The sequence below is a fragment of the Anastrepha obliqua genome, chromosome 5 (genome assembly GCF_027943255.1).
Source record: "Anastrepha obliqua isolate idAnaObli1 chromosome 5, idAnaObli1_1.0, whole genome shotgun sequence".
In the NCBI taxonomy this organism is placed as follows: Eukaryota; Metazoa; Arthropoda; class Insecta; order Diptera; family Tephritidae; genus Anastrepha; species Anastrepha obliqua.
The window spans coordinates 19,319,716-19,332,964 of record NC_072896.1 but is presented as its reverse complement, the minus strand read 5'-3'; the positions used below and the strand labels follow the sequence as shown (position 1 = coordinate 19,332,964).

Genomic DNA, 13,249 nt, shown 5'->3' with positions numbered 1-13,249 from the left:
TCAAATACAAAATTGTAGCAATTTAAATAAAATATGCACAACAATGCCGATACAGCTGTGAGGCACTGGGCGGCACTGAAGCTCGGCTTTCTACCTGCTGATGCCTGCGCTCAGCCAACTTCATTATTCGGTTTTCTGTATTTGCTTATTTGATTGCGTGAAATCACCAGAGAAATTACCGTTGTAAAATGTACAACATTTTATGACGATTCGGCTGGAGCGAGGAGGGCAAGTGTGAGAGCGCAGGAGAGAGCGTTCGGGAGAGAGAAGGTGAGCGTATGGCCGGTCTGGTTGCTGGCAGACAGTGAAAGCATACAATAAAACAAAGCGCAACGTAAAAATTACTGAACTCAATTCAACTTCATTCAGTCTGCTGCTGTGACTGCTTGGCGGCGCAAACCACAAAAAGGAAATGAACAAACAAAAAATGCCAAAATAACAATAACAGCCACACTCCTATAAGCGACTACAGAAACAGCTCGCAGCATACAAACAGGATAAGCTGTAAACATTAGGGCAGTGTGTGAGTGAGTGGAGCTGGTGGTGGTGGTGGTGGTGGTGGTGAATGCCGAACGGCAGTATTGGCTTTTAGTCAGTTGATGAGGCTGTGTGCAGCCAGCAATGCTGGTGGGGCAGCCTAAAAACCAATCTCATTTTCATAAAATATTCAAAGGCACTTTGCGCTGAATTTCGGCTTACCTCTTCGAATTTCCCTGCCACTACCATTGGCTGGTTGCAGCTGTGAACGAGTTAAAATGGATAAGCAAAAGTTGCGCCTATGTACAATTTTCTTCTGCAGTTTGTTTGGGCTGAGTTCTTGTTGATGTTGTGTTTTCAAGTTTTTACTTGCTTGCAATTAAACGATTGCAGTGAGGGTAGGGTAGCGCTTTGCATACGCCTGCCACTTACATCATCACTAGACTCCTCTACATTTGCCACTAAATTTGCGCTGGGCCGCCTTATTCCCTTCAAACGCGCAGTAAACCTGTACACACCACAGGGCAGCAGTGTTTTTGGATACCGGATATAATAGTAATGCTGATGCGGACCTCGATGGCCGCTTAACTATCTAAAAAAGCAACTATAAAGAGCCCTCCACATCTGTTTAAATGTATAGGTACTTACTCAGGGCGACCTTGCGGGCACCTCAACCTGAAGCATTGTGGGCCTAGTGCGTACTGCGATCTGTTGTGTCGTCTTAAAAGATTTATGGAATCTCATTTAATCTTGCTTTCGAGGAATAAAGCGAATGATCTTGTATGGGTTGGTAGGTTAGGTCGGCATAAATGGCTGCCCTTGCGATGGGCCCACTTCGATCATATATATATAATTGGCGCGTACACTCTTCTTGGGGGTTTGGCCGAGCTCCTCCTCCTATTTGTGGTGTGCGTCTTGTTGTTGTTCGACAAATGGAGGGACCTACAGTTTCAAGCCGACTCCGAACGGCAGATATTTTTATGAGGAGCTTTTTCATGGCAGAAATACACCCGGAGGTTTGCCATTGCCTGCCGAGGGGCGACCGCTATAAGAAAAATATTTTTCTTAATTTTGGTGTTTCACCGATATTCGAACCAACGTTCTCTCTCTGAATTCCGAATGGTAGTCACGCACCAACCCATTTGGCGACGGCAGCCGCCACTTCGGCGAAATATTCAAAATTCGTCCGCTGTGATACCAAACGGGGTTAAAGGAGAAGGAAAGAAACCAGGCAGGTAAAAAAAAGGAAGAAGAGATTTTGATATTAGAGCGCTACGACCAACAGTGGGTATTTACGTTCGACTTAGCCGTTTCAAGATACTTATGAATTGTTCGAAATGTGTGATATTTAAACCCGCAATACCCGCAGGTGTAGTGAAAAGTGAGAGCCCGGATGTCTAAATTCTTACCCGACGAGAGCAGGACAGCTGACAAACAGTATCTACAGGAAGGATTTGTAGCAATATTCCAAGTCTCCCTGCATGGACACCTAAAGGACAATATTCGCTAAGAATACCTACCAAATTCGAGAGCTGTACCTTTATTAGGTTCGGAAGTTCCCTTGAGCGCCCCGATCTACCCGTGGCCAGAAGGATCTCGCGACTTTGCACGTTTGTGCACTAGACCAGCGCTCGCTGAGTTTATGCGAGACCCATTTTCCAATAGCAGACCACCAGCTCTCAAAAGATGCGAGACTCATATTTCGAGGAACAGACCACAGTTTTGAAGGGAACCGCAATCCTCTCATTTTGCGATGAAACCGTCGCCAGGGTCACTTGTCTAGCAAGCTCGTCAGCCCAGCAGTTTCCCTCTTTGCCGATATGATCGGGAACCAAAATAAGCGTAATATCGAAGTATTCGATTGCAATCGAGAGAGAAGCCAAGTATTCCCAGACTAATATCGAACGCACAAACAACAAGCTCAAGGCACTAATTGCCGCTTGGCGGTCGGAGTAGATATTTATATCCTTTGCAGTAATTAAAGAAGTGAGCAACCAAGCCACTGCTTCATTAATTGCGACTACCTCCGCTTGGAAAACAAAACAGTGCTTCGGAAGCCTAAATTTTAGCTTGACGGTGAGCTCTTAGCAGAATACTCCCCCATCAACTCTTCCGTCCAACTTCGAGCCATCCGTAAAGATGTTTGCCAAGTTCTGCCTTCAAATGGTGCACTCCGTCCACACCTCCCTAGAGCGAATATGAATGGAAAAAGTTCCGCTCAGACTTAGCGTGGGTGTACAATGATCCAGTACCATGAGCTCAAAGTTTTTAAGAATACTAGAGCGTCCGTAGCTTAAGTCGAGCTGATGGCCCGAACACCTCAATCTGATTGCGGCGCATGCAGCGGCAGTTTTTTCTGCAATGTTCCCGGGTGCCACATTCAGCATACAGCCCGTGAAACAATGGATTTTCTGCGTCGTCGTTTTGTTGAGCAGTTTACCTCTCGTCTCGGACCAGTGGATTAACCACCAAGTTCGTGTGATATCACACCTTTGACCTTTTTTTGGTGGGGGTATGTGAAGTCTAAATGCTTTGTGGATAAACCAGCTTCGATTGAGGTATCCAAAGCCAATATTTCTAAAGTTATTCACGAGATACCGACAGAGATCCTCCAGTAAGTCAGGCAAAATTGGTGTTCAGAGCTACTCCTTAAAAATTAAATATCATGTATGGTTCTACGCAAAAATAATAAAGATTGCTCAATCAATTTGAATTTTCGTTGTTTTATTTCAATTTAAAATCCGATACCTCTAAATTTATCATCGTTTACTTAATTTGGTCGTTGAATTGATTCTTTTAAGACACAAATAAGTCAGAAAAGTGTTGCTCATTAGTGGCTTTACACTTTTAAATTTTATTCGTAATTTTTTAAAGGGCTAGGGGTAGTCAGAATTTTCAAAAAATTAGATTTTTTTTGCACATTCTTAAAGTATAATATCTTAAAAATATTGTGTGAAAATGTGAAGTGAATTCGACGAATGGTTTTCGAGTTATTCAACAATTAACAAAGGGTGCTCGGGCACTCCGGAAATCGATAGCAAAACTTTAAATGCGTTTTTCTCAAACCTATGTTTTTTGAACTGGTGATCACTGTAACTTAAAAACCGCTTGGTAGATTTCAATAAAACTTATACTGCTTTGAAAAATATAAAAATCTCATGCCTGATCGAGGGATTTGTTTTTTTTTTTTAATTTTGATTTTCTTTTAAGGGGGGGTGGGGGTAGGGTCACAAAATCGAAATTTTTTTTCTTCACTCATCTTATAGTAAATCATTTCAAGAATGTTGTGTCAAAATTTTAAGTGGATCGGAGCAGAACTCTCAAAGTTATAGCCTTTGTAGGCACTCTACTCGAATGCGGAGCATCGATAATTTCTCAGAGTCATTTTTTCAAATGCGTTTTTCCCGAAACGACTTCTTAAAAGTCGGTGCCAATCACAACTCCGAAACTATTCAACCGATTCTTTTCAAATTTGGCACACGTTTTCTAAATCAAAAATACTTCCCCCCTACACTGTTTTTTTTTTATTTTTTTTTTTTAAGTTTGTTTTTCACTTACAAATATGGCGAAATTTTTCGCCAAAAATGCTCGTTTTACGTTTTTTTGCCACCAAAACTAATATACAAAAATGAAAAAAAAAATTTTTATTAATGTAGGGGGGAGCATTACGTCATACTTTAACTGAAAAATTCGACTTTTTTAGTTTCAGATGATTCTGCGACGAATGCCGATTGGCACCGCAGAGCACCTCTCGAAAAACATATCTCCAAAAAAACTCTGTCATGGGCTTATTTGTCAATATTTTATTATTAATATTTTTTAAAAACTTATTGAAAAGATGTACAATAACATGCAACTGATTTTATTAAAGTATCTTATGGTATCTAATATGGCTTATATTTCTGTAAAAAATTAAAAAAAAGTGTTTTTTTTAGCGCTAAACCCTACCCCCCCCCCCCTTAAACAATTGAGCCGCTCAGTGCACACATCGATTAACTCCATAAAACGAAGAGTTGAGAAACGCGATGATGTAATGCATATTGTTTTTAAAAATTCCTCTGATAATATGAACTCAAATATATAATGTAGAATACATAATTTCAGATATAGCTTTCATCTAACGGTATATAAAATTAGTAAGAAAGAATAGCCAACAAACAATGATCAGTAATGTTACAGTGACTGATGGAGTTAATCGATTTGGCAACTGAAAAGAGCTTTTCCATAAAAATGAATGTCGGAAGTTCGGTGATAAAATAATTTTCGTAATTAATTTATAGCAGCTTTATGTTATTCTTTGGGATGATTCAGCAATATTATAAATAATATTTTCTTCATCAGCTGTATGCGAGGATTCGTCATTTCGATTTGTTGAAAAGTTCTTCTAGTAGTCGTGTTTAACAGGAGGAATAAATTTTAGCCGGTCCATCATGTCTCTCCTTTGTTCCTTTGTCACAGTTCTACCTTTAGGATATAATAAAGGCTGATCTACACATATTTTTCTAACTTTGCGGTCTACCAACTAAAGATTTTCTTATATTAATGGCTTGAAATTCTGTATCTTCATTATAGTCACATTTGAATTGTATGAGATAGGGTTTGGACCTTTCTAACTTTATCCAGCGTATTTTAAGCCAATTTACTGGAAACCCTGTGACTGTTAATTTTCTGTTAATGATAGACTGTTCTAAAGGTTTTGTTGACAAACAATTTTGGTGAGTCATTTGGATTAGATGAAACGGCGCTTTCTTTTTACATGAATCTCCAAGGACTTGTGATGATCACCGCAAGGAACTTCTGGATAATCGGGCTCCACACAAACAGCGATAACTCTTACAATTATACATTTTGTTTCGAAGTTTTGTTAATGTCAATTTGAAAATGTTGTATTAATGCTATGTTTTTATTTTTGTAAAATAAAGCAATTCACTAGCAAAAATCATCATACTACTATGGGCAAAAAGTAAGGAGAATTTATTTGTCAAACTTCGCGGGATTAAAGTTTCGCTCTAGTTATTTTTTTCATGAGTTGACAGCACTGTTGATAACATCTGGGCCAACTTTCATGTGAATGTCATTATCAGTAATATATTTACGCTTGTGTTTACCAAACGACCAAGAGTGCATTTTTCGATTTTTACAATGTCTGATTTGATTGAGCAGAGAAGTGCCATCAAATTTTGTTTGTGGAATGAAATTTCGGCTGCGGAAACGTTTAGCATGTTGCAGAAGGCATTTGGTGATTCGACCATGGCGGAGAAAAATGTTTATAAGTGGTACAAAGACTTCAAAGAGGGTCGAGAACGTGTTGATGACTTGGAGCCCTCCGGACGACCATCGACGTCAACAGATGACCAACACGTCAATAAAGTGAAGGAGTTAGTGCTGAAAAATCGTCGGTTGACTGTTAAAGACCTTACTGATATGATCGGAATATCAGAAGGGTATGTAAAAACCATTTTGAAAGACCATTTGGGCCTACGAAAAGTCAAATCTCGTTTGGTACTGAAAACTCTCAATTTCTTGGAAAAAAGTCGTCGCGTTGATGTGTGTGAAACAATGCTTTTAGTCTATCAGGACAAGCTCAAATGCATCATTACGGGAGATGAGACTTGGATTTATGCTTACGACCCTGAAACAACCGACCAATCAAGCGAATATCGTGCTAAAGGCGAGGCCAGACCGAAAAGAGCACGTCAAAGTCGTTCAAAAATAAAGGTCATGGTAACAGTTTTTTTCGATTTTCGTGGTGTGGTGCACTATGAATTCCTTCCACCTGGCCAAACTGTTAATAAGGAATATTATTTGAGCGTTATGCGTCGTTTACGTGAAGCAATTTGTCTAAAAAGACCAGAATTATGGGCCAACAACTCTTGGTTTTTGCATCACGATAATGCACCGTCTCACACTGCACTCGTTCTTCGTGACCATTTCGCCAAAAACTCCACGCATATCGTTCCGCAACCACCGTATTCGCCTGATTTGGCTCCGTGTGACTTCTGGCTATTCCTAAAACTCAAGAGACCACTCCGGGGAACGCATTTCGAGTCGATTGAGGAGATAAAAGCTGAATCGAAGAAGGTGCTGATGGCTATACCGGAAATAGACTATTTGGCATGTTTCGGGGATTGGAAAAATCGTTGGCATAAGTGTATTTCATCGAGAGGGGATTATTTTTAAGGGGATGAAATTGATTTACAAGAATAAATAAAGATTTTTCATTTTACTTTTTGCCCACAGTAGTACATCATACGGGCCTCTGACTACCCCAACCCCTTAATAACTTTAGCCTTCATTGCTAATATTACCCAATATCCAGAGAATCCAAATTTGATTGGTCATGCCAAGAGTATTTAGCACTCCATTACCAGTTTAGACTGCTTGCAGTTCATAATGAATATTGCAGCAGAAGTTAGGATGAAAAGTCATTTGATCTTCTTCTCTGAAAATGTTTAGCTTCATTGAGGAAGTGGAGTATTGCACTGAGGCTGGTTGAGACAAACTTCAGACGAGGTGTTTTAACCACAGGTCTCACTGTAGATACTCGTGTTTCCAATGTTATCAAGAAGTTTTATAACAGACAGCCGTTGACTAACATCTACTGGAGTACTGTGTCTTTTCGCCCTATAAAGTTAAAGTGTCCCCGTTAAAGCTAATAACTAACTTTTCCTTCGAGTTAAGTGCCTTGTTCGTTAAGAGGAAAAATCAAAGCAAATTACATGAACGAATTTAATTTCCTTAATAATAATACACATTTTCGTTTTCCATCCGCAACACGTTTCAACTTAGTTCTATTACTTATCAACTTTTTCTTCATCTTTTTTCTCCTTCTTCTACAGCATGTCCTTTGGCTGGTATCGCGCAGAAGTTATTGGTGCCATGGCCTCTGTTATAATGATTTGGGTCATTACCGCAATACTTGTCTGGTTGGCCGTGCAACGTTTGATTAATCGCGATTTTGAAGTGGACGCTAAGATTATGTTGATTACATCTGGTTTGGCGATTTTGGTTAATTTGGTGTAAGTACCCACTTATCATTCACACACATACACACATACACACATGCATACTAACAAAATAATTGATATATTGTTACGAGTACCATGATAATAAATTATTCCATAACGAATGTGATTATAGTCGCACTGGCGTGGTTCACATAATTGTGGCATTGACCATGAATTATTTAATTGTGTGTTAAGTAGATAAGCAAAGCGTATTATGTGCTAAGTGTAGCTGGGAATTAATTGCACATTTACATAAGCTTTTAATTACAAAGCAGATAGGCCAAATTTAAGTTCAATTGGCGAGTCGAAATCAGCCCTATGCGAAAGCGTACCATCAGCAAGTGCAAGTTTGGTTGAGAATAAGCAATGCAGTTATGAAAATGTACTTGTGAAGCACCTAAATGTAGGCAACCAGCTCTGTGTGTGCAAGTAAGCTGTGCTATATTTCTTCAAAAAGTCTTTGCCAGCACAGAAATCACAGCTGTGGCCAGCATTAAGGCAATTGATTTGTGATTCTACTTTTTTGCAGCTAATTTTCATTTCCTGCTTTGCAATTGTGTTTTAGAGCGTCTGCTTGCTTGCTGGCCATCTTTGTGCCTATTTGTCAGCCATCTTTCATGCTTGCCACACATCGTTGGTGTGCTGCCCTGTTGACTTGGTTCTCTGGCTTGGCGACGTGGTCATAGGTCTATGTCAATAGCGCTCACATCGCGTATGCATTTCTTTCTTTATCAACGCCGTTTCTTAGCTGTGTAGCAAATGGCATTTGGTGTCTACTTTTCGGCGTAACCACAATGTTTTTTTTTGTTTTTTGACAAATGCTGCTACGCGTCCCGAATATTGCAAAATGACCGTATTTCAGTTGGCATTTCTCTTTGTTGAGTTGAGTTTGGTCAAGAACGTCAATTAGGTGATTGCTGTATGTATGAGTGTTGCATACTTAGGGGCAAGCTTTGCCATAAACGAATGTGGTGAGCGTGGAAGAGATGAATGGGTTTGAGAACAGAATTTGAGAAATCGAGACCGCGATTGAGTTTGATTGAACGGTTTTGTGATTGTACCTAAAGTATGCAGCGCATATTTTTAAGCGCCTAAAAGTGTGCTTTCTTTTTTAGAATACTAAAATGACTTTAAACTCGTATTGCATTCATATCATGCGCTTAAAATGTAAGCCATAAAGTTTTAAAATAATGTGTCGGCTCCTAAAAATGGGCTAACATTTTACAAGACTGTAATGCAAAAATTACAAATTTAAAAAAATGTGACTCGAAAGCATCTGAGAAACATAAAAAGCTGAAAAATAACTTACAGACATACATATTTCAGCTTCTAAACGCCTAAAAGTATGCTATCCTCATTAAAAAAACAGACTAATTTTAAATTTGTGTAGAAATCTTATCAACCCATCAAAATATAATATAAAGCACAGTAACAAAAACTGCGATTGAATTTGATTGACCGGTTTTGTGATTGTACCTAAAAGTATGCAGCGCTTATTTTTAAGCGCCTAAAAGTGTGCTTTCTTTTTTATAATACTAAAATGACTTCAAATTCGTATTGCATTCATATCATGTGCTTAAAGTGTAAACCATAAAGTTTTAAAACAATGTTGTAGCTCCTGCAAATAGGCTAAAAATTTACAAGACTATAATGCAAATACACAAAGTGAAAAAAATGTAACTTAGAAGCATCTAAGAAACATAAATAATAACTTATATACATTAGCATACAAAGTTCAGCTTCTAAGCGCCTAAAAGTATGCTATCCTCATTAAGAAAAACAGACTCATTTTAAATTTGTGTAGAAATCTTATCAACCTATCAAAATATAATATAAAGCACAGTAACAAAAATGTTTCGGCCCCTAAAAATATGCTACAAATATATCAGATTATAATGAAAATATAAAAGTTGTAATTAGTGTAGCTCAAAAGCATCTTAGAAACATAAAAACTCGAATAACTAACTTGCTTTGCCAAGAAGTATACAAGTTCCAGCTTCTAAGAGCCTAAAAGTATGCTTGCTTTGCTTAGAATAGCAGAATAATTTCATATTTGTAGAGCAATCATATCAACACAGTAAAAAAAAACTGGCGGCCCCTGAAAGTAGGTTATACACTTATAAACGGTCTTTGAAAAGTGACGCCTAGATTTCAGTAGTGAATAATTCCTAGACGGTACCTTATTTTCATGTCATCTTTGACATGTGTCAACTGGGCAGATCTACAATTTTACGCGAAAAAATAACATATTAAAAGTATGAAAGCTATTACGAAGATGGTCTATCTGGAAGAAGATAATATTGCAAAATGCGTGGAAGAAAATTTGGTGGGAATAAACGTCAGAATGAGTTCACAATTCAAATATTTCAAGAAACTGGTTCTGTTGAGAATAGGAAAAGAACTGGTAGACAACTTTCTACTTCGATATCTCGACGTTCTCAACAGTTAGGCTTTCTTGAATCGACTGTTTGGCGGATTTTACCTGTCGACGGACGTGCGCATGATTGTTATTTAAATGATTTAATTTTCCACATAATTTTTGTTATTAGAATTAAAAATAGTGATATCCGAAAGCAGCTACATTTTTAGACATTTTAATTTAAAACCACGTCTAGGTTCCCATTTTGAACGATCCTTTAAGGTTATAATGAAAATGTAAAATTTGAAAAAAGTGTTGTTCAAAAAAAGAGGTTGTCTGTAAAGTCAGTTTACTGACGATAGTTTAACGTGACAACTTTATAAAAAAATACTGATGGAATGGTTGCATTTTTTAAAAGAAAATTTGAATTTTATTTGTTTGATAGATATTTTGTATGGATATAGAGGAGGAGGTAAATGGAATTGCAATGGAATAGGCCAAGTTACATTTACACAAACGTGAAAAATGACGAAACATTTATCAAACTCATGGGAGATATGTTCAATTTCGATTGTGAGTCAGACGTTAACTACACTAAGAGACACCATCATCGATTTGACTTTTTCAAGACACTTTGCACTCGAAACACTCCCTTTCATTTCCTACTTTTCCTATCATCGTCCTATTCTCAGCAGAGAAATGGTTCATTACCATGCACACAGGAAGAAGGCATATGCAAATACAAGTATGTGAATTTATATACAAATGTGCATATACATACATATACATACATATATATGCTCACTCAAGTAGGACAGAGCCAGATGTCGAACGTTGCCGAACGCGGGGGCCGATTGTGCTCTTTGTCGTTCGTTCCGCGCTCTCGCTTGCAGTTCAAGCAAGGTAACGACGCATGAGCAAGATAACGACGCATTTTTTGGTGCGTGCAGCCGGCTACATCGAATTATAAGACGTTGTCACGTCAAAAAGTCGTAGAGTCATAACAACCGTAACAATAAATAGTTTTTTGTTTGTTTGTCAAAAAGTATGCAAATTCTAATTTCTAATGTAAGCTAAATTTTTGAAAGGAAGTAATGTTTTGTGCAAAAGGTATGCAAAATTTAGTTTTTCAGTGCCTAAGTATGTGGCATTTTTAACAATAAAAAGCGAACACAATTTTTTAAAAAGTAAAAACTCCTTACTTTCATGCAGTCCATCTGATATTGCTCTAAAAAAGATTTCCCAGCTCATTAGCACCAATAAAAAGCAGCTATGAACTACCCTCAATTATCATAGATCGTTTTTCACCCAAAAGTAGGCAACTAAAGCGTCAAAAATATTTGAAAACATATAAACCCCCACTTAACCATTCGCAGCAGTAGCATGAAAAATTCGTACAAGGTGGCAATGCGTCTAATGAGCAGTTGGCAGGATATCGTCAACATCTAGCCAAGCCTTGTTGGCAAGATAATATGAGACAAACAAGAAAATCAGCAACGAAAATATTGGCAAATCGGCAGTTGATGTGAGAAGGTGTTGGCAACTCAGCACATTCACATACACTAACACAAACAAGAAACCACAACAGTAAACAATTGCGGCAAACAAGCAAATAAAGCAAAGTGACAAAAGCATACCGGCAAACAAACAATCAAATATATGTACGTGTGTGCGTTTGTAGGCGTCTTACGTGCAAAATAGAATTGGCAAACCGCCACCATTGGAGGAAGACAATACACAATTTCCGTTTCCGTTTTTCATTATGTGGCAACAACGTTAAACTTGACAGAGCTGCCAAACCATACATCATTCACCTCTTCAAAAACCCCGGCTTTGTTCACCGACCTGCGTCAATAAGATGCTGTGTGTGTGCGGTTTGTCAGCTGAATCGTTTGCCGCTGCCAGATTTGCCACTTTTTGCCTGCGGCAGTCGCAAGAATTTCTCATTTGTTTGCGTTTCTTGTTGGAATATGTGCGAGAGTGTTGGGTTTTTTGTGGCAGCTACTCTTCGATTGACGATTCACTGAGTTGGTTGGCAGAAAAGTGCCAACAGTCAGTAAGCCACCATTCGTGCTGGAGGTTGGTGCGAAGTTGGTTGGGGAGATACAAAAATGTATGTCAACCATGCAAGTTGGCTTATTTGTCGCATTCATCCACACACCTTTGCATGAACCTGTATATAAAGATATTTATGCAGCATCTCGGCATAGTTTCTGGCGCCTGTGAATTACTACTAAACTGCGGGTGTGAACTGTAAACAATTCTTTGCGGATTTGCTGTTATAACTTTTGGCATTGCATTTGAATTTTAAAACTTAATATAGAAATATTGATAAATTTTCTACCGATCAACAAAAAGGAAGAAAAGTAGTAAAAAAAAAAAACAATTGCATGCAACATTTTTTTCGAAAACATTTTTTAAAAGAATGATTCATTGTAAACATAAAGCCTATAAATCATAGCTCCTAGCTTTAGAATACAATATTCATGAAAATGTTTAGAGGCGCAAACTGTGACTTTGACAATTATAATGTGATTGGCAAGATAATGAAAATATTTCAAAACTAGGCAACGATCGCAGGTTCAACAAAGTAAAATGGAGTACTGAACGAATTTCAGCGGATGAGAAAGACATCAAGAAAGCATAAATAATAAACTAACCTTAAGCAAGGAAGACTCAGCAGAAGCCATCTAAGATTACGCAAAAAATGCATTTATTGGGTCAGCTAAAGAGAAACTAATCACAAAAAGATGCACCACAAATGTGTGGCTTGATGCAGGCTGTAAACAACAATTGACACAAAAAACTACTGAAATATAACACTTGAATATAACAGAAAAAGGCAAGCCACCAAGGAAATTATAAAATAAAAGAAAAAACCGGACATCAACATGAACGTTCGGCATATCGATAATGAATTCAGGCAAGCTAGTAGAAGCCAAACAAAGACATATCAACCCCGAAAAATTGTATGTAAGAACAAGGAAGGTGAAATAATGGCGGAAGTAGGAAAAATATTGATGAGATGACAAGAATACTTTAGAGATCTTCTGTATATAGAAAATGCAACAGACTACGGACCACACTGCATAAATGAAATACAATTTACCGTAGATAATTTCATAAAAGCTCCAGGTAATAACCAAGTTAGAGAAATTCTGAAAAAGTTACAAAATAATAAAGGGTGGTTAAGTTTCAACGGCCGGTGTTGATTTTGAATAAAATACAATTTTTTTAAAAAATTATTGTCATTTCTCTTTACAATGATAATATTGGTCTGGCTCAATTACGCGTGCAACAAAATACTGGCCAAATGGCCATCGCGGCCTTGGCGGCACACCTCCATCCGATGGTCCAAATCTTCGATGACGCTGAGGCACAATTGAGGTTCTAACCCGTTAATGTG

The 13,249-nt window shown here is 38.0% G+C and overlaps 1 protein-coding gene across 2 annotated transcripts in view; it reads left to right on the top strand.

Moving 5' to 3' along the window:
• Positions 1–13,249, top strand: part of LOC129247397 (proton-coupled zinc antiporter SLC30A2) — a 243,889-nt gene that overhangs the window by 142,575 nt on the left and 88,065 nt on the right. For both annotated transcript variants that reach the window (XM_054886517.1, XM_054886515.1), the window contains one exon: positions 7,317–7,496. In XM_054886517.1, the coding sequence (XP_054742492.1) occupies positions 7,317–7,496 (180 nt within the window). The remainder of the gene's footprint in view (positions 1–7,316; positions 7,497–13,249) is intronic.